This window comes from Dreissena polymorpha, chromosome 11 (assembly GCF_020536995.1).
Source record: "Dreissena polymorpha isolate Duluth1 chromosome 11, UMN_Dpol_1.0, whole genome shotgun sequence".
Classification (NCBI taxonomy): domain Eukaryota; kingdom Metazoa; phylum Mollusca; class Bivalvia; order Myida; family Dreissenidae; genus Dreissena; species Dreissena polymorpha.
Window position 1 is genome coordinate 28,352,935 of NC_068365.1, and position 27,703 is coordinate 28,380,637.

Sequence of the window (27,703 nt, forward strand, 5' to 3'; positions counted from 1 at the left end):
AATACTCAAGTAGAAAATCTGAAGTGCACCGTTAACGACACGAAAATGAACGGATGAATTATTTTTAAAGAATATGTATGTATGATCAGTCAATGTTCGCTTTGTTATTTTTATCTCGACTTAATTCGTCGGTTAAATTTATAATTACTTGCAAATGATGATGAATCATACATTATTTGCACTTTAAAAATTTGAGTTCTTTTTGCTAGTGGGTGGGGTATTCCTGGGTAAAGATTCTCCAAAAGTAAAAATACAGAAAATGGTAATCAATTGTTTGACAGCCGCTATGGCTAAAGTCGTTTTATGAATGTCAGTGCCTTACACAGATAGGCTAAATAGCATAAGGATATAAGAGTGTTATTAAAATGATAGGTATTATATTTAAAAATACAATGAATTTGTTCAACATGAACCAGGGTTTTTTATCTGATTTTGGGGAAAGGGCCTGGCCTTTTTTGAGGGGAAAAAAAATCACGCGAAATGCCGGATTTTTGGGGTAAAAAAACACGCAAAACGCCGGATTTTGGGGAAAATGAGGAAAGTCTATAATAATCAATTTAACATATTTTGCTGTTTTTAAAACAAATTCAAGGCAACAGATAATTTAATTAAGCAATATGTTATATTTTCTACACTGGATCGGGTTAACTTATGTATTGAAAGTGAAAAAAAAAAAAGTTTTTTTTTTAAGGGGAAAACAATGAAGTCTGGGGAAATATTTTCCTGCTGAGGGGGGTAAATTTGAGGGGAAAGGGCAGTTTTTCGACGTGTCACAAAGAAGGAAAAAAAGCCCTGTGAACAGAGTGTTTTTTTGTTCAAATTTGGGGTCTGTAGCGGCTCCCATTCCAAATGAAAAAAGTATATATTTTCCCCAAATTAAACATAAAAATTCCCGATGGAAGGTTTGAAAAAAACAACACTAGACATTTAGTTAATCTCCCATCAATCTCTAGAAGTAAAACATTAGTTACATGTAATTTATTCAAATCACTTTTAGGCTAGATTGAACTTTACCGGTACGCAGTTGTTTATCACTAGTGGGTTAGGTGTTTGCCACTGAACCAACTACCCTCTCTGATTGATGACTTTTTGCTACAGGCCCTGTTGGAACTCCTCCACACACAATAGTCTTTGTTTTATCGAGTCCATACTTAATTTTTACGCACCGGTAAAGTTCAATCGTCCCCACTTTAATTCAAAATTTTTAAGATTAAAAAAAGACAGCAATACTAATTTCCCCATTATAGCAATACTAATTTCCCCATTATAGCCAAAACTACGGGATTTTTCCCAATCAGGGCCCTCTTTTGCTGCTAGGGGAAGCCACCCTCACCCTCATGAGGGGGAATTTCGCTTCGTTTTGGGCGAAAAGGGGAATTTTAGAAGATCTTTTCACCAACCATTCAACACCTAAAATTGCTATATTTTAGTGTGATTTACATAAATATACATTTAATCAAAGGTTAGTAGCACCATACCAGCTGGCAACATAGGAATAAAATTTAAAAAAAAAAAAAAAAAAATTTTGGAGGGGGAATTTTTTGCTGAAAAAGGGGAAAAAAGTACACTTTTTTCATGGGGGAAGCTGCTGACATTCGGCGGTAAAAACGGCCAAACGAGGGCCCTGCCAATTCCCAAAAAGGTGAAAATAACTTCTCAATAAATTTGTAAAACTTACTGAACACAACTGTTTTTCTATTCAACAATTTGGTTCAAAATTTGTTTATTGGCCTTTTTATTCTATAACCTTCTGCGGCTTGTAAAACTTTTGATCAGAAATTACTTTTTTTTTCAACAACTTCAAAACAATTTCAACAATTTTTTTTTCCATTCCAGTCCTCCCAAGTTCAGCCAAAGATTAAAATTGTTTCACAGATTGTGCAGATATTTATTTTTGCTAAAAAATAGGATATTCCAGTATATATCAGGTATCTTTGTATGATTCCAATATCAGCATAGAGGTATTATCAAGGTTCCTATGGGGAGCCAGTAGTTTGTCAAAATATTGAAACTTATTGTGATTTGTAGTCATTAAAATAGCAGAAGAATAATTATTGATACCCTTTTACAATTATATTATTCAAATTTAAAGATGTCCTTTTAACAAAACATGCTTTATTTCCTAGAGTTTTTATGTTATGAACTTACAATTATCAGTGATGGTCAACTATATTTTACTGTTTCATTCAGATTCCTTGATTAGACACAGCTATGGACAGCAAACATCGCAGAGACAGCAACTCCGATTCTGATGATCACAAAGATAAAAAGAAACATAAAAAGTCCAAGAAAAGCAGCAAACAAAAACACAAATCAAAAGACAAGGACAAGTATAGAGATGATGGCGAAGAGAAATTTACTGCTAAAACAGAGGAGTCAGAAAATGAAGGGGCACTGTCTGCCATAGAAAAATTCAACATGTTTAAAAAGCAGTTTAAAAAGCAGCGAGAGGCTATTAAGAAAGATGAGGGACAAGTTGTTGATGATTTATTTAAAGAGTTTATAGCATCCAAAATGAGACAAATAGAGAATGAAAGTGCAGACAGGGAGGAAAAGAAGTCCAAGCTGTCTGCTAAAGATAAACTCAATGATGAAATGAGCAGAGTTCTGGACGCAGAAATCAGTACCATTGAGGTTCCAGTGCAATCCATGAAGCAGAGCAAAAATGAGGAAACTAAAGATTTATGGAAAGAAAATACAGATAAAAGGGTGAACACAAAAAGTGTGAATATTGGTAATTTTTTTAATAGTGAAACTCAACCTATTTCCACACCAGATGACTATGTATCAGCTATTGGTCTCCCAAATCGCCTTTCTGAAGTATCTAACCCTGCTCAAAAGTTAGAGTCTAGTCAGGCTAGCCTGCTGAATACAATAAAGCAGGCAACTGACAGCACTGAATATCTAAAAAATTCAACAAATCCATCTTATAAAGACGATACTAAAATGTCTCAAGCAGACAGTAATCTTCCAGTATTTGGGCCAATGTTGCCCCCAACCATTCCTGAGCCAGATTCAAAACCAGATACCAAAGCAGATGCGAAGAAACCCAAACTTGGTTTTAAAAACTTTGGTATAAAACTAACAGCTACAAGTGCTGAGCTTATTCAATCTGGTGAAATTATCAAAAAGGGAAAGCGTTTAGAAGATGGTAGGTTTCTTTTTGTCACTACCGGTATACAAATTTTTTGTCAAAAGTGATATACAATGTAGTAATATTATATCAGCAACTATAAATATCTTGTATACAATATTTTTACATGTTTTTAGGTATAAATAATCACAAGTATAACGGAAACTGATAGTTCCTTTAGTGTTTTTTTTAATACCAACTAACATTGAAAATACACAATAACCCCCTTAAGTTTTTTAAATACCATATTATTGAAAATACACAATAACCCAGTAAACCCATTAATGTGATAGGACTCCATCCACAAGCTCATCTTATGTGACTGTGACAGAAGTGTACTTTCGCACACCTCAGATGGCCTTCACTCTTTTTTGGGGGGTGAGGTGAAGCCATCAATAGAAATGTGATGAGGGGAATTTTTGCGATATTTTCGTTTTTTAGTGGAATGCTTTATCTACATAATAAATCTTTCAATAGTCTGCTACATGTATAAGTGCAATAAACTATTTATAAGATATCAGTAGCTTTAGAATAACAGCCCTTTGCCTTCTATTGAAAAGTCAGACTTTACAGATAAAGTAAGTAGATTTTTCGTTTTTGTATGAATTTCAACCTGTATTTGGGTCATGAAATACATCTCAAGACCTAGTAATGGGTATGCTGTTTAACTGAAGGGAACCAGCCTTCTTCATGTTATGCATTTCTTCTTAACCCTTTCAGTGCGGGAACCGAATTTTGAAGGCCTTTGCAAACAGTTTGGATCCTGATGAGACGCCACAGAACGTGGCGTCTCATCAGGATCCAAACTGTTTGCTATTCTGATAGTTTTCTTTGAAAAAAATCGAAGAAATGCTAATTTTAGAAATTCAGCAGACGACATTTTAGCAGAAGACAAATTACCCAGCATGCAAAGGGTTTAAACTGTGTAATGTGTCCAACTGCAGGTGAGGTTGTGTCGTCATCCTCAGGAGCAGAGACTCACTCCCAGGACTCTGATGGCGGAAGTGAAGTGTCGGGAACCGGTTCCATCCAGGATTCACTGCAGGGTCTCACTTCCGAGCCACGAGAGAAAAGTACGCGATCGAGAGACACGCTAAAAAAGAAACGTAAAAGCAAAGACAAGAAAGACTCTTCTAAAGAAAAGGAGAGAGAAAGCTCTCGAAATAAAAGAAAAGATTCTGGTCGCTCAAAGTAAGTTGTTTTATCATGTTCATTGTTAAAACCAGCTTCAATTTCAAACAAAATAATCGTGATTTAAGGCTAAGAGTGTTAGGTTTGCAAATCATTTGTTTATCTTTTTATGTTCATTTACAACTCTACTAGCAAACATGGTTTTAATACTGTTAAGCTATTTACCCGTATGTAAACGATGTTTGATAGAATTATGTTCATGATTGATGTCTTAAAATTGTTTTAGCACTTGAATCAAAACAGCAATGGCGTTTCCCCAATATTGCACCAAAGCCCTACAAAAATGACTAGTCCCAATCAGATTTGCTTGAATCACAATACAGCGCCCTCACACTACTATGGGGGAAGGGGTCCGCAGCCCTTAGGAGGGGGAATATTCGCGGCGTTTCCCTTTTTGGGGGATTTTTTTACTTACTCTCTCATTATTACATTTGTACATGTTTGCACTAAATTCATTGCATTTTTCATAATTTAGTATGTTTGAAAAGATTAGATTGAAATAGAATTGAGATATAATAACCATGAGATGAGACACATCTTTCTTTCTATTAAAAAAAAAAAAAATTTTTTTTTTTTAGGGGGAATTTCCCCCCCCCCCCCCCCAAAGGGGAAAAAATACTTTTCAGGTGGGGGACTGCCGCCGAAATTCGGCTGCAGATTTGATAGATTGAGGGCCCTGCAATATTTGAATTTTATAATAGGCATCTTTGTATGTGGTTTAGTACTAAAATATCTCTTTAATAATTATACTTCCTATATCAAATAAATGTTAAAAGTAAAGCTGAAAATGTAATAAATACTTTCCTAAAATTATTTATTTTGTTGTGTTAAACAAAAACAAAAAAATCAAATACTCTGACTTCTTTGATTAGCTCAAACTTGCAATATCATAGTAACATGATAAAATGAAATCACATGAATATGTTCATTTCTATTTCTATTTTCTTAGGCAGAAAAGCCATTTGAATGAAAGTTATGTTTTGATTGAAATTTTTGCTGTATCTCAATGACACCACAGGCAAAGAATTGTATGTGTCCCTAGCTCAATAATAGCATGATAAGATACATTTATGGCATAAAAACAAACACTGATTCAAAGAATTTGTATTCTTTCATCTGTATACTTATTATGATTCTTGAAAACAAACATACTTGAACACCAATAGCTTTTTTAGCTCACCTGATTGCTCAGGTGAGCTTTTGTGACCAGTCTTTGTCTGTTGTATGTCCGTCCGTCCATACACATTTGCTTGTAAACACTCTAGAGGCCACATTTCTTGTCCCATCTTCATGAAACTTGGTCAGAAGCTTTGTCCCAATGAAATCTCGGCCGAGTTCGAAACTGGGTTGTGCGGGGTCAAAATCTAGGTCACTAGGTAAAAAAAAAGAAAAACATTGTAAACACTGTAGAAGTCACATTGCATGCCCAATCTTTATGTCACTTTGTCAAAATGTTTGTCTTAATGATATCTTGGTTGAGTTCAAAAGTGGTTCCGATCCGTTGAAAAACATGGCTGCCAGTGGGCGGGGCAGTTTGCCTTATTTGGCTATTGAGAAACCTTGTAAACACTCTAGAAGTCACAATTTTTGCCCAATCATCATGAAAGTTGGTCAAAACATTGGTTCAATTGATGTCTCAGACGAGTTCGAAAATGGTCGAGATCGATGAAAAAACATGGCCGCCAGTGGGCGGGGCATTTTTCTCAATATGTATATAGTGGCAGTTTTCCCTATTTGGCTATAGAGAAACCTTGTAAACACTCTAGAAGTCACAATTTTTGCCCAACCATCATGAAAGTTGGTCAAAACATTGGTTTTAATACTATTATTGATATTTCGGACGAGTTTCAAAATGGTCGGGATCGGTGAAAAAACATGGACGCCAGTGGGCGGGGCATTTTTCTCTATATGTATTTAGTGAAAACATGTGAACACAGTAGGTCACATTTTTGGCCCAATTTTCATGAAATTTGCTCAGAACATTTGTTTCCTTGATACGAGAGTTGAGTTCAAAATTGGTTCAGGTCAGTTGAATAACATGGCTGCTGGGAGGGGGGCAGTTTTCTCATTATGCCCCGCCCCCCCCCCCCCCCCATTTCGAAGAAGAGGGGGTATATTGTTTTGCTCATGTCGGTCTGTCCACCAGATGGTTTCCGGATGATAACTCAAGAGCACTTAGGCCAAGGATCATGAAACTTCATAGGTACATTGATCATGACTCGCAGATGACCCCTATTGATTTTCAGGTCACTAGGTCAAAGGTCAAGGTCACGATGGCCCGAAATAGTAAAATGGTTTCCAGATGATAACTCAAGAACACTTATGCCTAGGATCATGAAACTTCATAGATACATTTATCATGACTCCCAGATGACCCCTATTGATTTTCAGGTCACTAGGTCAAAGGTCAAGGTCACGGTGACCCAAAGCAGTAAAATGGTTTCCAGATGATAACTCAAGAATGCTTATGCCTAGGATCATGAAACTTCATAGATACATTGATCATGACTCGCAGATAATCCGTATTGATTTTCAGGTCACTAGGTCAAAGGTCAAGGTCATGATGACCCGAAATAGAAAAATGGTTTCCGGATGATAACTCAAGAACGCTTAGGCCTAGGATCATTAAACTTCATAGGTACATTGATCATAACTCGTAGATGACCCCTATTTATATTCAAGTCACTAGGTCAAAGGTCAAGGTCAGGATGACCTGAAATAGTAAAATGGTTTCCGGATGATAACTCAAGAAAGCTTAGGCCTAGGATTATGAAACTTCATAGGTAGATTGATCATGACTTGTAGATGACCCCTATTGATTTTCTGGTCACTAGGTCAAAGGTCAAGGTCACGATGACCTGAAATAGTAACTAAAATGGTTTCCGTATGATAACTCAAGAACGCTTAGGCCTAGGATCATAAAACTTCATAGGTACATTGATCATGACTTGTAGATGACCCCTATTGATTTTCAGGTCACTAGGTTAAAGGTCAAGGTCACGGTGACCCAAAAAAGTAAAATGGTTTCCGGATGATAACTCAAGAACGCTTATGCCTAGGATCATGAAACTTCATAGATACATTGATCATGACTAGAAGATGACCCCTATTGATTTTCAGGTCACTAGGTCAAAGGTCACGGTGACCTGAAATAGTAAAATTGTTTATGGATGATAACTCAAGAACGCTTATGCCTAAGATCATGAAATTTCATAGGTACAATGATCATGACTCGCAGATGACCCCTATTGATTTTTAGGTCAAAGGTCAAGGTCACTGTGACCTGAAATAGTAAAATGGTTTCTGGAGGATAACTCAAGAACGCTTATGCCTAGGTTCATGAAACTTTATAGGTATATTGATCATGACTTGCAGATGACCCCTATTGATAATCAGGTCACTAGGTCAAAGGTCAAGGTCACGGTGCCAAAAAACGTATTCACACAATGGCTGTCAAGGTCACGATGACTTAACTTAGAAAAATGGTTTCCGAATGATAACTCAAGAATGCTTACGCCTAGGATCATGAAACTTCATAGGTACATTGATCATGACTCGCAGATGAAATAATGATGAAACTTGACCAGAATGTTTGTCTGGACAATATCTAGGTCAAGTTTGACATTTGGTAAAGATTGAATGAAACGACTCCTCTCAGGTGAGCGAACTAGGGCCATCTTGGCCCTCTTGTTTAATTACACTGTTTGTTTGTAGATCTCGATCGCCTAAGCGAAGCAAAAGGTCACGGTCACGTTCCAAAGAAAGGTCACGACATAGATCAGGATCCAAGGAAAGGTCAAGGTCGAAACGATCAAGGTCACACGGTAGAGGGACAGGGTCTAGACGGTCAAAATCCAGGGATAAGAGGAGGTCAAAATCCAGAGAAAAGAGGAGGTCAAAATCCAGGGATAAGAGGTCAAAATCAAGAGGTAGAAGGTCAAGGTCAAAGGGTCAGCGTTCCAGGTCAAGAAGTCGTAGATCTAGATCAGCAAAGTCAAGAGATCACAGGTCAAAGTCAAAAGATAAATCACGACATCGCAGGTCACGGTCAAAAAGTAAAAGATCAAAGAGCAAAAGCCCTGACCGATTTTGGCGAAGTAAATATGGAGATTTTGATGCCTTCAAGTTTTCAAAAGAAAAGTGAGTGTTAAACATAATTCATTTGATGAAGGTCTATTCAGGAAAAGCACTGCACACATGGGAAAAGTATTAATAAAGAAGGATATGGTATTTATTTACAAATCAAAGCATTACGTGCTAATAAAAATATTATTTGGCTTAGTTGATCATTAGTTGAAACGTACCTGTTTAAAAAAGCTCATATCAAAACTGTATTATATTATAATTTATAATTCTGTATAATAATTCGAATTTTTTGTTTGTCTTCTATAGATATACAATAAACTGAGTTGATTATGCAACTTTATAGGGGAGAGGGGAGGGGGGGGGGGCTAACATATTCAGTTTGCCATGCAACAGTGGCATTGATGCTGCATATTTTGCTAATTTAAGGAATCGTCACCGTTCTCGAAGCAAAAGTCCAGACAAGGAAAAGAAACGAAAGGAAGATCTTCGTTTGAAGATTGACAAGGCTAAACTGCGGGAGATTGCCATGTAAGTTGGTTACTCCAGAGCCCATATCTTCAAAAAGCATTATCAAAAGCTTTGGTATCTGTAAACAAACATCTTTGGCTGATTAATTTAACGTCTTATGTCTTAAAGATATCCGTGATCTCACTTGTTTGCCAACTTTGCAAATCAGAATAACTTGTGTACAATAAATACATTTTAACTGCAACATTCTTCGCTTTTGAAAGTAATCATGATTTAAACAAATTTAGATAAAATTTGGCCAAAGCAAATTAATATAGAATTTGATATGGTGCAGTTCTAGTAATTGCTAGTTCTCAATATAATCCATAGTAATTTTTAACCCATTGATTTTTCAGGGCAAATGCACTGAACAATGCCCAAGCAGTGGGAGTCAAGCTGGATGTCACAGTCAAGGCTGGGGGGAAGTCAGTGGAAGAGTTAACAGGTAGGACCATCACAACATTTTCACACCACTAATACAGATTGTTCAGAGCTCAAAATATTGTTAAGCTAATAGCTCCCATGAGCATTTTGTGTTCAAGATTAAGATTCTCTGATGAGTTGGCATTGGACATCATAGTCTGTTATTGTTATAGTTTACAATTCACTTAAACTACTCTGTAACCAATTGGCCACTTGGGTTGGTTCTTAACACATTTCTGGAAAAAAAGAAGAATTTATATGGACTCTTTTGTATTTGTGTTTTGCCGAACAGAACCCACAAGGAAGGTTACCAGAAGACATAATATCATCACAATTATCCTTTAATTGTTTTTTAAAAGAAGTACTGTTGGAATAGACTAATAACTTAATACAAGTTTTGGAAAATAATTCTTAACTTTTCTAAATGACCTAAAAATAAATAATAATGGTTACTTTCATGCAAAAAATCAAAATAAACATACTAGCAACTTTATTTATACGAGTTCAACAGTGTCTATTCAGTATTATACAATTTTATTTTTCAAATACCTTCATATGCCCAAACTGTACTTAGATTGCATGCCTTCGATGAATTTTTACATATTTCACAATTAAAACTGGTCTCCCCTTCAATCTTTTCAACGATTAGCCACGGGAATTGTCCCTTCCACTCGTTCAATGTTTTTTTTTGTTTAAGTTTGGACACGTCGTGTCGCATTTTTTTTAGCTTTTCCGACTGTGTGGGCAACTTAACATACAACATGATCATGGTATAAGATCTTTTCTATAATGTCTTTCTTAACATTTAACTTTGGCTAACTTTGAGTACAATATGTTAAAATGTGTTTTTGCACGCTTTGCAGTTTTTTAGGACGCTCTCTGGGCGCCGCCATTGTTTTTTGACAGAACACGCCGCTTTTATTGGAAAAAATGCGTTTTGTTAAACAAACCCGATAACCATTCTATATGAGTACTGAAAATATTTTTTTTAATACGCGAAAAGAACTCAATAAAAATCAATACGAACAGATGTTAAATAATATTCGTAACTTGATTGTGTCATTCTTAATGGTACGACAAGCTTTTAAAATAAAAGCGTAACGGACTTGAAAATAATTCGTAATTACAAAAATGCGACCCTTATCTGGAGCTCTGCTATATTAATCAAATTTGCACTTGACTCAGCAAGCCAAAATTTTCAAATGAATTGAGCACAAAAATGAGCAACTCTTTAGGATAACATGGTGTACTGCATGTGCGTAAAGTGTTGTCCCAGATTGGCCTGTGTTGTTTGGGATGCAGTAAGCCCTGTTTTTGCAGAGCTGGGCTCAAATTTACAAGTGAACGGCTGGTGGCCTTTTTATGCCCTCTTTCGAAGAAAAGGGGGTATATAGTTTTCCCACTGTCCGTCTGTTAGTCTGTCTGTAAGTCTGTCTGTCAGTCTGTCACACTTTTCGTTTATTCTCTATTTCAAATAGTTTTCATCCGATCTTTACCAAACTTGGTGAGAAGTTGTATCTAGACAATATCTAGGTCAAGTTTGAATACGGGCCATGCCGGGTCAAAAACTAGGTCACGGGGTTGAAAAAACAAATCCAAGGGAAGTAATAAGCTTTAAATGGACATAATTATCTGACCGCCAAATTATATATTTTTGTTAAATAAATCAAAGCGGCGCAGTAGGCGGCATTGTATTTCTGACAAACACATCGTGGTAAAAGCTCAAGGTCATCCTTCTAGGTCTAAGGTCAAAAATACAAATCCAAGGGAAGTAATAAGCTTTAAAGGAAGATAATTATTCAATATTGAACATAGCAACTTGATATTTGGTATGCATGTGTATGTCATGGGCTGCACATTTTGAGTGGTGAATCTACAGTCACGGTAGTGGCTTTTAATTATTTGCTTCTAAAAATAGAGATTTGTTAGAGACAATTATTTTCAAGTGTAGTAATTTATATAAATATAAATCTCAGATTATATATTTCCTTACCAAGAATTTAAGTTCTGTTCACAGTTACTGTACAGATTTTTATGTCCCCCACCCACTATAGTGGGGGACATATAGTTTTTGCCCTGTCTGTTGGTCTGTACGTTGGTCTGTTTGCTCCAACTATAACATTTGCAATAACTTTTTCAATATTCAAGATAGCAACTTGATATTTGGCATGCATCTGTATCTCATGGAGCCGCACATTTTGAGTGGTGAAAGGTCAAGGTCATCCTTCAAGGTCAGAGGTTAAATATATGTGGCCAAAACTGCTCATTTTATGAATACTTTGGCAATATTGAAGATACCAACCTTATATTTGTCATGCATGTGTATCTCATGAAGTATTGAAGATACCAACTTGATATTTGGCATGCATGTGTATCTCATGGAGCCGCACATTTTGAGTGGTGAAAGGTCAAGGTCATCCTTCAAGGTCAGAGGTTATATATATGTGGCCAAAACTGCTCATTTTATGAATACTTTGGCAATATTGAAGATACCAACCTTATATTTGTCATGCATGTGTATCTCATGAAGTATTGAAGATACCAACTTGATATTTGGCATGCATGTGTATCTCATGGAGCCGCACATTTTGAGTGGTGAAAGTTCAAGGTCATCCTTCAAGGTCAAAGGTCAAACAAATAAAAAAAACAAAGCGGCGCAGAAGGGGACATAGTGTTTCTGACAAACACATTTTTCTTGTCTATTTTGATTATTTATAACTCAAATGATTTGTCAAAGTTTTTTTTTTATAATATAATTATCAATTCTTTCCTGTACTAATTTGTGAATGGTAGGGTTCATTACATACCTGTGGACTTATGTCCCCCCCCCCCCCCCCCCCCCCCCCGATGGATTGGACAAAAATCCAAAGGAAGTAATAAGCTTTAAAGGGAGATTATTTCTATACCTGCCAAATGATAAATAGAAATTTTATTTCAAAGCGGCGCAGTAGGGGGCATTGTGTTTCTGACGAACACATGTCTTGTATTGGTGGTGCTTATTGTTTTACATCACTCATGGTTTTTTCCTGAATCTCTGCCCCCAGAATACTGCAAGAAGATCCAGCAGAAGGAGCAGGAGCGTAAGAAGTTCCGCTACGACCAGGGATACGAGTCATCGTCCTCAGAGGAGCCTGCGCGCTCAGGGGATGAAGATGACTTTCACCACCCCTTCAAGGTCAAGGAGGCGGGGCCTGCTATCAAGTTTGATATTCCAGTGAGTGGCAAGCTATCTTATACATTAACTCTTTACTGCTCAGAAACGCACTTTGACCCAGTTTGTAGTCCTTTAGAAAATCTAATTTAAGACCTTTCTTACTAAAATAAACTTTATAAAGCTTTATTTCCAATTGTAAAGTATTAATGAGCAGCAAAAAGATTAACCCTTTGCATGCTGGGAAATTTGTCGTCTGCTAAAATGTCGTCTGCTGAATTTCTAAAATAAGCATTTTCTTCGATTTTTTTCAAAGAATATTATCAGAATAGAAAACAGTTTGGATCCTGATGAGACGCCACGTTCTGTTGCGTCTCATCTGGATCCAAACTGTTTGCAAAGGCCTTCAAAATTCGGTTCCCGCACTGAAAGGGTTAAAACCTAAACAGACTGCAAGTTACTCTGGTTTTGTTGGTTGCATATAGCCATTTTCACTTTGCTCCTGAGAGAAATTGTTATGTTAATTTTGAATTGGAAACTATGATAGTTTTACTGCTATTAACCAAACTTTCTCTCATGATAGTGGCAGTTTAAAACTAAGCCCAGATGTGTCACATTTTAAGAAAAGGGGCATTATTCATATACGAAGTGGCTAAGAGATCTTGCCCCTTCAAAATCAGGGTTAAAACTTACATTTTTTACCTCATGTTAGTCACTTTGTTAATTAAAAACATTTAATACTGAGGACAGAAATTGTTGAAAATTACAGGTGCCCTGAGCAAAATTAATAGGCTATTTGCTAGTGATCCCACACATTCTGTGTAAAAACTCTGGAGTCATTTTGTAAAACATTTTAAGACAAATTCAAATTTCAATTCACTTTAAGACAAAGTTTAATCCCTAAATATGTGATAAGAACTATATGATAAGTGTTTTTTATGCCCCGGGTAGGTAGGCATAAAGCCATCTGTCTGTCTGGCATTCTGTTTTCCGGATTTTTTTTTTTACGAAATGCTTTAAGATATTGAGCTGATTTTAGGTATGTGAGTCAACCTACATGAGTTACAGATGAAGTGTGAGTTTTATTCAGGTCCATTATTTTTTTGGCAAAGTTATTGTCCTTGTACTTAGACATTTTCTCTATAAAGGTTTTTTATGCAGAAGGGGGAATTGTGTTTCACAAAAACAGGTCTTGTTTAGTTATTGTCCCCTACCGGTGAAACCGAAGGGGACTTATGGTTTGCACTCTGTGTGTCCGTCAGTAGGTCAGTCAGTTAGTCAGTCAGTCAGTCTGTCACACTTTTCTGGATCGATAACTTTAAAAGTTCTTAATATTTTTTCATGAAACTTGAAACATGGTTAGATGGCAATATGGAGATTATGCACATCATTTCATTTTGTTCCTACGTCAAAAATTCTGGTTGCTATGGCAACAAATATAAAAAAATCTGACAATGGTGGAGTTTCATCGGTAGGGGACAATATTGCTTGATAATAGTCTTGTTCTGTTCATTTTATGTTATTCCTTCACTTTGCCTTTGTATAAAAAACATATTCTCTTCATTGTTTTATTGTTGTGAGCTAAAAATTTCAGTCATTATTAAAATTTGTTGTAAGCTTTTGATAAGACAGTTTCCATATCTGTCCATTGCCAGAATGCCAAGACCCTACCAGTGGTGACTCCTCAGGAGAGGCTTACGAATGCTGCCACGCTCCGCCTAACATTTCCTGTCTCCAGCGGTTCCCAGCATAGAGACAAAGAGTGGGTACCAGTAGAGCCTGAACCCAAGGTCACTCCAATGCCTGTTGGTGTCCCTCCTCCCTCTGTTGGTGGATTTGCGGCAATTATGCCTCCCCCACCCCCGCCTCCTGAAGTCAAAGTGTTTGAAGAACCACCTGTTGAGGTGATATGTCAGTTTTATTGATGATTATGATTTCTATTTTCATATTAGTTAATCTGATTATAGTCAAATGTATCTGTGCCATTATCCAACTATGCATAATGTTTTGATATGCAAGTGTAAATTATGATCATCATGTATACTTTAGCTATGTTTCCATTATTCTATTGATAGGGCCCTTATCCTAAAATTTTGAAATGTTTATTTTATTTTTGTTACAAATATTTTAAAATTGATAATAATTGTGTGTGTTTTTACCTTATATTTTCAAATTTTTCATCTCATACAGCTGGATAGATAGCTTTTGAAGCACTTAAAATGTCTATTCAGTTCATTAGCCATAACATTTCCATGTGCAGGAATTCTTCTTAACATGAAAGGAACATAAACATTGTGAGATGATCATTCAGTGTTAATCCGGTGGTTATAATAATGTTAATACAGACCAGAAGGAGACATGTATTTGTTAACTATATTTTGTTTTGTTTTTCAGCCAGTAGATATTAGTGCTATTGTGTCTGAACGGTTGAATGCAGTGAGGAAACTACAGGAGAATCCGAATGATATCAGGGCTAAAATGATTCTGAGCCAGGCTCAAAGCAAGGTAAACCAGCTCAATCTGCTATTCTTATATATTATCTCTGTTCATAATATTGAGATCATATACTATTAAAATTTTTAGACAGTTAGTCAACTGTCATTTGGTTTCAAAATAATGCATCTGCAAATGGAGCAGTTTTGCGCCTGCACCAGTTGCAGATGTACAATATTCTCAAGGATTCACATACCTTTGGGATAAAGCATAAGTGTTGTTTACAGTCCTCTGGCAGGATTTTCTCCCCAGTAAAATATGTGTATTAGAAAGTGTGGTATGTGTGTTGTTTGTTTGCGTCAAACTTGAACATTTGCCATATCTTTTACAATATTGAAGATAGCAACATCATAATTGGCATGCATGTGTATCTCATGGAGCTGCACATTTTGAGAGGTGAAAGGTCAAGGTCATCCTTCAAGGTCAATGGTCAAATACATGGGTCAAAGTCGCTCACTTAATGTACACTTTTGCAATAGTGAAGATAGCAGCTTGATATTTGGCATGCATGTGTATCTCATGGAGCTGCACATTTTGAGTGGTGAAAGCTCAAAGTCATCCTTCAAGGTCAAAGGTCAAATATATGGGGACATAGTGTTTCACAAACACATCTTGTTTGCAATTGGTTCTTTGCGCACACAAAAAAACAATTTTATGATATAAAACGTTTATCTCCTGCTGCGGCAGCTGAACTTGCACTTTGTTAATACATGTATTTGTTTATGATCAATTTAATTTAAATCTATGATATTATTTATGGCGGGATCTTCAAATTATGAAACAAACTTTACTTAAGTAAGGTGAGGAAATAAAATGTGTGCTTTATATAAAAAATGAAAGCCTTGATCTTTAAATGTATGCTGTCGATACAATAGATTGTCAATGAAATCAATACAGTTCTTAGTTTGTTTTATAAAATATGTAGTGTAAAAAAATGCAAGGTTTAAATAAAAATTCTGTAATTACTGCTGAGGTCTGTCTGAAACATGGTGAAATTGTCTGACTTTGTAATAATCTTGTCAATTGTTTGGTCTATCTTGTGAGAAACACATGCTTTTAGGTGAGAATATTTCAAATGTTTGCACAACTTTAATAAAAAAAATTCTTAGATTGTCTGAAGAGTTTTGTGGCATCTGTATTAACAATATGCCGTGTTAATTATAAGGCAAGCCAGTGGGCCCAGTCAAAGAACCTTCCGGGGAAGTTTATAGGGAGCACAGGGGCCAATATCCTGTCTCCTGAAGAGCTCATGGGTGACAAGAAGCGACAGGCCTGGGTGAAAAAGGTACTGTGTGGGGCAAGGTGCTGTGGTATTAACTTATGTGAGTCTATTTGTGATTCTTGTTTAGACTTGCCTGCTTGTAAATACATTTTTAAAGTCGCAAGGATATAGAAGAGTCTATAATATCACATGGGTATGATTTCCCCAAACAGCTGATAATCTCTGTTGGAATATGAAGAATGCTTGACTAATAGGAATTTCATTGTTATGTAGATCTCAATCAGGGAATGTGCAGTGAACAAAAAAAAACTCTAGCTACACTATTTGTATAGTTATTGCCCTTTGCTAATTTGTGTGCTTGAATTTATTGGAGCACATGGCGACAACTAAAAGAGTTATCAACTTGAAATTTAATAGGTAGGTAGATCTCATGAAGGAGTATGTTTAGTGCACTAGAACCATAACTCTTACTCCTTTATTATGCTCACCCCAAAAAAATTGGGGGGGGGGGGGGGGGGGGGGGGGGCATATTGTCGCCGCTTCGTCGGTCTGTCCGTCCATGCACAATTTTTGTCCGGGCTATTTCTCAGCAATTAATGACCGGAATTCAATGAAACTTTATGAGAAGCTTCACTACCAAGAGGAGATTTGCATATTATCAGCCGGTTCTGGTCGGATGATTTTTCACAGAGTTATGGCCCTTTGAAATTTTCCATTAAGTGTACATATAGTGCAATTCCTTTCCAGGCTATTTCTCAGCAACTAATGACCTGAATTCAATAAAACTTTATTGGAAGCTTCACTACCAAGAGGAGATGTGCATATTACAAGCCTGTTCTGGTCAGAAGATTTTTCACAGAGTTAAGGCCCTTTGAAATTTTCCATTAACTGTACATATAGTGCAATTCTTGTCCGGGCTATTTCTCAACAACTAATGGACGGAATTCAATGAAACTTTATGGGAAGCTTTCTTACCAAGAGGACATGTGCACATTATAAGCCGGTTCTCGTCGGATGATTTTTCACACAGTTATGGCGCTTTGAAATTTTCCATTGTACATATAGTGCAATTCTTGTCCGAGCTATTTCTCAGCAACTTATTACGGGAATTCAATTAAACTTTATGGGAAGCTTCACTACCAACAGGAGATGTGCATATTATCAGCTGGTTATGGTCGGATGATTTTTCACAGAGTTATGGCCCTTTGAAATTTTCTATAAACTGTACATATACTAGTAGTGCAATTCTTGTCCGGGCTATTTCTCCCCAACTACTGACTGGAATCCAATGAAGCTTTATGGGAAGCTTAACCACCTTGAGGAGATGCGCATGTTATTTGTGGGTTCTGGTTAGATGATTTATTTAGAGAGTTATGACCCTTTGAAATTTTTAAGTTGCTAAACCATCAATCGTATTATTTTGCCCAAAGTTATGCCCCTCAAGACGTTTTCTTTTATCTGAATATATAGTGCAATATTGTGACAAAAAAAAAACTTTGGGGAGCATCACCTGTCTCCGACTGTTTCTTGTTAGAACAATGAAATTCATTATCAGAGATAATCCATACGTATAATTCATTTTCCGAAACTGCAGTTTCTTCCCAATTCTCCATCTTTGATTTTCCTACTGGACTCGTATCATCTGAATAATTTCATTAATCGTGTATATACAAGCAGACATCTCTAAATTGGAATCACTTGCATTTTATTTGCAGAATTCGAGGCATTCCCAGAACAACTGTCGAGACACTCCGATCAGTTTGTGACAAGAGCCTTATTATCTCTCAACATACAGCTTCAATTTACCGTACTTATGTAACATTTATTTTTGCTTGATTCATGCTTGTTAATAGTTTATTAAAGTGTCTAAAACTTTGTTTCCTTACATGGCTATAGCGAAACCTAGGATTAGTCTACAAGTCATATTTGTGTTCCAATTTTCATGAAACTTGGTCAGGACATTTTATCTAATGATAGCTCGGTTAAATTTGAAAATGGTTTGTTTCATTGAAAAGATGGGGGCCAGGGCATTGTTTTTTATATGGCTACCTGTTAGAAGTCTTATTTTTACCCCCAATCTACAAGAAACTTGGTCTGAACTCCTGGTCTAATACTAGTCCTGAAACGAAGCTAATTCATGCTTTCTGTTTCATGACTCAATCTTGACAAAATGTGGCTCAGTTCAAATCAGGGTCAAGTGCGTTCTAAAACTAGGCCATCTGTTTAAATTTTATAAAAAAAACTCGTGACTACTACAGAAGCTACATTTGTGACACAATTTTAATAAAATATTAATTTTGACAATACTTAAGCCAAGTCATGTGTGTCCAAAAACTAGGTCACTTAGTCCAGTTTTGATTATAGGTTTACCTCAAACTTAGGTGAGCAACTCAGGTCCAGCATGGTACTCTTGTTTATAATTGACACAATACACACACATTGATTTAGTTAGAGCATGAATCAAATAAAAATACATGTTACATTTGTACGGGAATGATGTCAGTTTCTTGAGAGATAATGTGGGCTCTTTATGGAGTTCTTTTATTTCAGGAGCTCTTAAAAAATTACAGGCTTACAACCAAATTCCATTTTTAACAATCGATTGGTACATGAACATGCAACATGAGGCTGATTTAAGTGATTCTAAGATAATGTATACAGCTTGTCTTGCCATGTGATGCTAATATTTTTTATTGCCTTTACAATCATAATGTCAGAATATGTTGGTAAGAAAAATATACTATATATATATATGTTCTTCTGTTTCGTAGTTTGATAAAAGAAAAAGAGCTTAAAAAGAGCTAAGCATAATAATTTAAATTGCACCTGTTTCTAAGAAAGCCAAGTACACGGCAGAACCTTCTGACCATACATTGTCTTAGAGATCACAAACCTCAGGGCTGGCAGCAAAACTGATCTAAGTGTAACCAAGTATCAAGTGAACTTAGTTCAGTATTGCTTCTGCTCCTGACCTTGTAGGCCCTTGATGACTTTGTACAGTTGAGCATGTCCGGCTTCATGGACAGGGCGCATTAGCAGCAGACATTATTCCCCATGTCTGATCTGTCCGGAACACACAGAGGGGTAAGTGGAAATAGCAGTATATACCCTTGATTACACTTCTTTCAAAAATCTACTCTTATAAACATGTACAAAGTGTTATTGCGTTTTCTGCTGGTTTGTCAGGCAAAATATTTTGTATTAAATTTGAAATAAGATTGGATTAAAAGTTTCTTGGGTACAATGGAGCTCTTAGTTAAAAAAAATTAAGGAAAGTCAACTTTAGCCTTTAATTTAAAAAGTTTTCTTAGGGTATATCTGCTATTTCTGGGTAAAAAGAGGTTTTGGTTGAAACTCTTCTTAAATTCGATATTGTGCATTATTATTGGGCCTGTTGAGTGAATTGATTAAAGGTCTACGATCAATCTCAATTTCAAAAGGCATGTAAAGTATTTAATATTCTAACAGTGTTGTTATTGAAATCATAGAAAATTTAAATCCATTATACATTTTATGCCACACATAGTATTTAAACATGCTTATATTAATAAAATAAAAAACAAGTTCTAATAGAAGGTTTCTATTGTAATTATGCATGTAAATAAACATACAAAAATATTTACTGTACATAGCAATCATTTTTTTGGTGTGGAAAAATCTATTGCATTTTGGCATGTAAATATTTACCTCAAATGAAATAAAACTGTCGCAAGGATTTCCAGTTTGTGTCAGAGTACAATTTTAAGCTCAAGCCTATGACAGAGTTCACGGATATCTTCAGGACGTGTTCACGAGCGCAGCGCCCGTGAGGGGAGGGATAGGGATGTACCTGCTGCAGAAGATGGGTTGGAAGCAGGGAGAGGGACTTGGCAAGAACAACGAGGGGCAGAAGGAACCACTCATGCTGGACTTCAAGGTTGACAGGAAAGGTATAGCAGTTGCCAAGGGTAGACATTTTAGCTTCATTGTGGGAAAATGGGTTTTAATGCATGAGCGTAATGTGTCGTCCCAGATTAGCCTGTGCAGTCCGCACATGCTAATCAGGGATGATACTTTTCACATGAATTTGATTTTCACTAAGAAGAGACTAAGTTTTAAGGGGAAAATACCATTAAAGAGGAAAGTGTCGTCCCTGATAAGCCTGTGCAAACTGCACAGGCTAAACTGTGACAACAGGTCATGCACATGCATTAAGCCAAGTTTTCTCAGAGGAGGTCCAATTTTAAACAATTGGGCAGGGGCTGATAGTACTATCAGACAATTGACCAGTCAGAAAAACATGCTTTGCCTTGCCTTGGTGTCTGTTTTAGGTTGCTACTTCAATGACGAGATCTGCTATGTTAAGTCATAGCCATAGTCAGGACAACCTTACCTTTTTTTTTCAAAATTTATATTTTATGTGGTAGTTATATTTATTAACAAAAAGTGTTGGTACAATTATTTTTTTTTAAACTACTTGTATGCCACATTCAGATTAGTTGCACTAGGTCCGTATTCCCAAACACAAACTTGAAGGTAAGTATAAACAATAGACTTGGACTCGAGGAAAATGACATCAGAGTTTGCATATTACAATTGTACAAATGTTTCTTATCTTTGCATCAAATTGTTTGCAATGAAAAATAATTTAATTAGAGGTGGTGAATGACAATTAAGCATCAAAAAATGTGCATTAAACAGTATAGAATAATCAGGATTTCAAGAATATTCTGTAGTCTGAGGAACATTTTGGTGAATATAGGTCTAGGGACCTGTCTTATTGCTGAATAAAGGTCCAGGGGCCGGTCCTACTCAATACTGTAGAATTGCATAACATTTTAAGAAGGAATGCAAGTGGTTAGCATTAACTTTTATGTTTAAGTTATTTCAGGTGTTTTGTTTAGTTTCGGTATGTCTGATTTGTTTTTTAAAAAAAATCCCACTTAAATATGTCGAAAGATCTTCGATTAACCAGGACCCCAAATTCACTTTTTTTAGGCTTGGTAACAGAAGGAGAAGGAAAGAAGCCAGCTGCCAAGGCTCCAGTGGTTAAAGACCTCTCAGGTACAGACATTCAGGTTAATTGTACGTGTATATGCATGATTCTTGTGGTATGAATCATTTGAAAGATGGATGTATAATTTGTGATAACTTTTTTGCAGATTTTCAAAATGTCCAGGAAAAAAATTGGGTCTTAGTGCTTTCTATAGATTTTGTAAAGTTTATATAGATTTTTTAGACAAGATGTATTAATTTATATAAGTAATTTAGAAACATATGAATGACCTGTGGACTTCATATTTTATTTGTTTGATGTTAATATAATGTGCATACAGTAAACAACACATTCTACTAGACATAGATAGGAAAACACTAATATGTATGCTCATATTAATTCCTTACCATTGTGGAGTTAACTAAACAACCATTTACAGACTTCAGGATTATGCTAATAAATTGCAGAAGTATATGGTACTAAATAATCAAAATTGGTACAACCACACACCAATAATATTTGACTTAAACTAAGTCCACATATCTCCTATCAACACTTGGTATGGGTTTCATTGCAGGCAAGCACCCTGTGTCTGCATTGGGGGAACTGTGTAACAAGAGGAAGTGGGGAGCTCCGAGATACGACATGATACACGAGAGTGGGCCCTCGCATATGAGGGACTTTCTATTTAAGGTATGCTGGGCTACCCAAGGCTTGGATTCACCTCAAGGGGCAGATTCTTTTGGATTCCGTTTGGTGAACTGTTGGGCTATTGTGGTCAATTGGTGAAAAAACAAAGCAGTAAAATGAAAATCATGTAGTAAGGTCTGTTCAAGATGTGAACTGATATTCCTGAGGCAAGTACACCTTAATGATGCCACTGATATGAAAGGAAAGACCAAACCACACACACAGACATTGCATTTAGTTTTCAAACTATTTTGAAAATAACTGGCAATATTGGTCTAGTTAAATTATCAGGGCTGAAAAACGACTTTCTTGTATATACAATATTGCAGCTTATTTTTTTTTTCAAAACAAAGTGTACCATAGTGAAAAGTTCATTACAAATGTATATGCCATGGTGTTACAGGTGCACGTGAATGGCACAGACTATCATTACAAATGTATATCCCATGGTGTTACAGGTGCACGTGAATGGCACAGACTATCAGCCTTCCATCACAAGCAACAACAAGAAGCTGGCCAAGGCTCAGGCGGCCTCTGTGTGTCTGCAGATCCTGGGGCTCATACCACGAACAGAGATGGTGCCCAACCAGCTATAGGATTGGCAATTACCTGTGCCTTACAAATGGTAGAAATGGAACTTGTTACTGATTGGAATGGAATGTCTGCCGTTTGGAATGGAACTTGTGCCGATTGGAATGGAATTATTCTGATAGGAATGGAACTCATGCTTATAGGGTCAAACTTGTGCTGATAGCAATGGAAGATGTGTCAAACAAATTAACTGAACTGTTGTCTAGACAGTCACAGGAAAGTGTGACTGAGAAATGGAGAGGGATTGGTGTCTAAAAAGTTGCAGAAATGTATCTTGTGCTCGGCAGTTCAATAGAAAATAACAGGTGTCTATCAATTGAATGAAACAGAACTAGTGTCTAAAAGGGTTATGAATAATATGTAAGCTAAATGAGTTACCAACATTAAGAAAGGGATGGCAGTGGAACTTGTTCTACACATGCGGTGGAAGCAGAATTGATATATTCGGCTTAGTTCCTTATGAAGTGTTGAGGTTGAAAATATTGTATCTTATGTAGGGAGGTCAAGCAGTTGCCATAGTTTCTTCCTTTGCTTGTGTACATTATGAATGTAAATGGTGATATATAGGTTGACAAAGTATGTGGCATTAGGGGTATCTGTGATTCACCACCTTCGTACAGACATTATGAGATAAACATGAATTCAATAGTATTCACATTTTGAAATACTAGATTTCCTGTGGGTAGCTTTGTAGGATAACAACTTAATTATAAATGTTTTCAATGCCTGTTTTCAAAGGGCATGATTTTTATTTGATTAATGCCGATATATTTTGAATTTGATAATTGTGTTGTTTTGTATGTAATAAAAGGTAAAGATAAGTGCTTTATATCTTCTAGTGTTTCCAAAAACATTTCATTGTTTGCTATTTTTGCTTTGAAGAAGAATTGTGGCATCAGCAGCTAGGCAGCCAACATTGTCAATACTGAGCATAAAACTACTGTACATGTATTTTACACTAATCAGAGTTAATACGGTTTTGATTGTAGCCACTAACCCTAACCCAGGCATTGTAAAGTAAAAGTTAAGATAACAAAATTAATTGCCAACGTTCAGTTCAAAATTAGAGATAAGAAGGACATGTTCTATTGACATTTCTTCATGAATAGATAATTGTTTAGCCATTGGCTTGCTTTCATCAAAAAGTGCCCCTATTTTAGGTTTTAAGCTCATCTATTTTTTGAAAAAAAAATTATGAGCTATTGTCATCACCATGGCGTCGGCGTCGGTGTCCGGTTTAGTTTTGCGTTTAGGTCCACTTATCTCATAAAGTATCAATGCTATTGCATTCAAACTTGGTACACTTACTTACTATCATGAGGGGACTGGGCAGGCAAAGTTAGATAACTCTGGCTTGCATTTTGACAGAATTATGTGCCCTTTTTATACTGAGAAAATTGAAATGTTTTGTTAAGTTTTGTGTTTAGGTCCATTTTATTCCTTAAGTATCAAAGCTATTGCTTTCATACTTGCAACACTTACTAACTATCATAAGGGGACTGTGCAGGCAAAGTTATGTAACTCTGACTGGCATTTTGACAGAATTATGTGACCTTTTTATACTTAGAAAATTGAAAATTTGGTTAAGTTTTGTGTTTAGGTCCACTTTTTTCCTGAAGTATCAAAGCTATTGCTTTCATACTTGCAACCAGGGATCATATTTTCCCGCAACATCAATCGGTCCGGATATAAATGGGGAAAAGTATCCGAAAATGTGTATCCGAAATCATGACAAATTACGTTAAAATATATACAATTGATTTTGCCATTCATGAAGGTGGTATAATACATGTACAAGTAAAATTCCTTTAGGCATTTTTTTTTAAAACGGAACGAGCTTTCTCAACTGGTTTTATCATTTGGTATTTCATTGTTGTTTCGTGTGCTGTTTTATCAGACTTTTTTCATCGATGTCAATATTATTAATCTGTGTAAGTCTATACTGATGTTTTAAATTGTTGTCGACTCGATAATATCTTACAAACATGCACTGAACCAAACAAATGTTTGTGCGTAGGTTGGCTACTGACAACAACAAACCAAATAATTAAGAAATAATTTGTTGTCAAATAACCCACGTCCGATAGTTAAGATGCGCAGGGATTTAAACACGAGAGCGAAGCATTTGAAACCACGCATATAATTTTCCGGTCGTGAGTTATTCAACAACAAAGTATAAAGTACACAAATTATTTCGATTCTAACACGGTTTTACTAAAGATTTATTCAATGTATATTGTTTTTCTTGTGTACTATTTTCTGTGAAGTTCTGCCCATAAAAATAACTTTCGGCTGTTCTGTCGATCAGATCCGCGACTTTCATTCATAATTATATTACCGGATTAATACGCTTGTGGAAAATGTATCGGCATGTTTTGTTTAGTTACAACGCGTGCATTCAGACGCGTCTTTTCGGATGCGTCTTTAATCTGCTGTACACAAGTTTTTGATTCTTGGTCTGATGTGCAATAAACCGGTCCTGACCGGATTAGAGACTGCAGCGAATGGTTTATCACACCTAATCGAGATAAGAATGTCATTAGGGTGTGTTAGCATGTACACTGTGTAATCGATTTCATGACATGGGAATTTTAATAGCAAACAAAATCGGACTGACTGTTTGGGATTTCCAATCGGTCTTTCATGACTCCAATCGGTCTAGGACCGACAAAACCGAAAAAAATATGATCCCTGCTTGCAACACTTACTAACTATCGTAAGGGGACTGTGCAGACAAAGTTATGTAACTCTGACTGGCATTTTGACGGAATTATGGGCCCTTTATACTTGAAAATTTGGTTAAGTTTTGTGTTTTGGTCCACTTTACCCCTAAAGTATCATAGATATTGCTTTCATACTTGGAACACTCGCAAACTATCATAAGAGGACAGTAAAGGACAAGTTGCATAACTCTGGTTGTCATTTTTACGGAATTATGGCCCTTCTTTTACTTAGTAACTTTGAATATATGGTTAAATTTTGTGTTTAGATCCATTTTACTTCTAAAGTATCAAGGCTTTTGCTTTTATACTTCAAATACTTTCATGCTATCATGAGGGTACTGTACCTGGCAAGTTGAATTTTACCTTGACCTTTGAATGACCTTGACTCTCAAGGTCAAATTATTAAATTTTGCTAAAATTGCCATAACTTCTTTATTTATGATTAGATTCGATTGATACTTTGACAAAACAACTCTTACCTGACATACCACAATAGACTCCACCCAAACCATCCCACACCATGCCCCCCCAAACCCCCCCTCAATCCCCCCCCCATTATTTTTTTTTCATTAAAGATCATCTTATAAATGACCACCACACCCTCACACTATACCCCCCCCCCCTTCCCCCACCCCCAAAAAATACTTTTTATGCCCCCGGTAGGGTGGCATATAGCATTGAACTGTCCGTCAGTATGTCAGTCAGTCTGTCCGTCCGTCCGAAAAAAACTTTAACATTGGCCATAAGTTTTTCACTTTTGAAGATGGCAACTTGATATTTGGCATGCATGTGCATCTCATGGAGCTGCACATTTTGAGTGGTGAAAGGTAAAGGTCATCCTTCAAGGTCAAATGTCAAATTTATGGTGTCTGTCTGTCCGAAAACTTTAACATTGGCCATAACTTTTTCAATATTGAAGGTCAAGTCAAAAAAAAATATTTCAAAGCGGCGTTCTCATAAAGCTGCACATTTTGAGTGGTGGAAGTTCAAGGTCAAGGTCATCCTTCAAGGTCAAAGGTAAAAAATTTTTAAAAAATTCAAAGCGGCGCAATAGGGGGCATTGTGTTTCTGACAAACACTTCTCTTGTTTTTTTCAAACATGGTTAAAAAACACATATATTTATTTTTAATATTTTATTTTTGAAATACCGTCCAACCATCCCACCCAAGATTCCCCCCCCCCCCCCTCCCAAAAAAAATAAATGTTTTTTTTTGCATTTTATTTTGCATTTTTGGAAGATAATGTAATAAATGACCACACCCCCACACTATACACCCCTCTCCGCTCCACCCCTCCCTCCTTTGTGATTGAAACTGAGATAGGTCCCTACACCTTTAAAAAGAAAAATAGATGAGCGGTCTGCACCCGCAAGGCGGTGCTCTTGTTAAGCATTACCGTAATTACTCATGTTTTCGGAAATTTAAATTTTCGGACAGCCCCTTTTTAGCCTTAATAATTATATTTCATGATACTAAATTTTCGGACATACAGATTTTGGTCCATAACTAATGACAAAATTTTGGGACAACATATATTTTACAGCGCTATTTTACCTGATTTCTGCACAGTTTTCACAGAAGACCCTTCGATCAAGGGTTTTTACAACCGGATTAAGGTCATAAAACCTAATGGATGAATGCCTGTGGGCAATGGACTATATCATTTGCTTTATCGGGTAAATTACTATGTTTTCCAGTTATAAACAATAGGTTCAGCCAACAGAATTCACATTGATTATGGAAGAAGTGTGTTTAATGTTAAAATAAAATATCATTCAAGGAAAGAGATTGCAAAGATATGAAGTTGCATGTATTTCAAAGCAAAGAAAGAATAGTACAAAACAATAAAGTAATTGCACATGGATTTATTGTTTTATTTCAATATAATAATTGACAAACAACCATACGTGTCTCTAAATTTTCTGACATCAGTATTTAAAAAAATAATTTTCGTATCAAAATTTTCTGACACAAATTTTAAAAAATTATTTTCAAGTATCAGAAAACTAAGAGTTTTTCAAGATGCATGAGCAGCACTCCTGGAAAACAGGGCTAAATGCATTAAATTTTGCAGTCCGCACAGGCTAGTCAGGCACATCACTTTCCACTCCGCACAGGCTAGTCAGGCACATCACTTTCCACTTTATTTTTTAACCCTTTCAGTGCGGGAACCGAATTTTAAAGACCTTTGCAAACAGTTTGGATCCAGATGAGACGCCACAGAACGTGGCGTCTCATCAGGATCCAAACTGTTTGCTATTCTGATAGTATTCTTTGAAAAAAAATCGAAGAAAATGCTAATTTTAGAAATTCAGCAGACGACATTTTTGCAGACGACAAATTTCCCAGCATGCAAAGAGTTAAAACAAGTATCTTCTTAGCCAAAATCAAGTTAAGGATGAAAGTGCGGTCCCTGAATAGCCTGGTGCTAAGCAGCTTTCCTCCCTGATTAGCCTGGTGCTAAGCAGCTGTCCTCCCTGATTAGCCTGGTGCTAAGCAGCTGTCCTGCCACGTCCCT

General features: G+C 36.3%; 1 protein-coding gene across 3 annotated transcripts; it reads left to right on the top strand.

Moving 5' to 3' along the window:
- Positions 1-16: 16 nt before the first annotated feature.
- LOC127850814 (protein Son-like) lies at positions 17-22,827 on the top strand. Of its 3 annotated transcripts, XM_052384149.1 has the most exons (14): positions 17-75; positions 2,191-3,151; positions 4,078-4,324; positions 8,039-8,464; positions 8,837-8,938; positions 9,274-9,362; positions 12,385-12,554; positions 14,147-14,395; positions 14,886-14,996; positions 16,150-16,269; positions 19,988-20,135; positions 21,184-21,249; positions 21,759-21,874; positions 22,330-22,827. In XM_052384149.1, exons 2-14 carry the CDS (start codon positions 2,212-2,214, stop codon positions 22,465-22,467), a joined length of 2,922 nt encoding a protein of 973 aa, XP_052240109.1. In that variant the 5' UTR covers positions 17-75; positions 2,191-2,211; the 3' UTR covers positions 22,468-22,827. The 3 variants fall into 3 exon arrangements, with proteins under 3 accessions (XP_052240109.1, XP_052240110.1, XP_052240111.1); XM_052384150.1 differs by lacking the exons at positions 21,184-21,249; positions 21,759-21,874; positions 22,330-22,827 and adding an exon at positions 19,186-19,290 and having other exon boundaries at positions 19,988-20,133; XM_052384151.1 differs by lacking the exons at positions 21,184-21,249; positions 21,759-21,874; positions 22,330-22,827 and adding an exon at positions 19,207-19,290 and having other exon boundaries at positions 19,988-20,133.
- Positions 22,828-27,703: the final 4,876 nt, after the last annotated feature.

Excerpts from the sequence above, each read along its gene's own strand:
- LOC127850814 (XM_052384149.1), top strand. The coding sequence starts at position 2,212 with ATGGACAGCAAACATCGCAGAGACAGCAACTCCGATTCTGATGATCAC. Across the intron at positions 8,465-8,836 it reads TTCAAGTTTTCAAAAGAAAA|GAATCGTCACCGTTCTCGAA; the intron begins GTGAGTGTTAAA and ends TGCTAATTTAAG. Across the intron at positions 14,997-16,149 it reads TGAGCCAGGCTCAAAGCAAG|GCAAGCCAGTGGGCCCAGTC; the intron begins GTAAACCAGCTC and ends GTTAATTATAAG.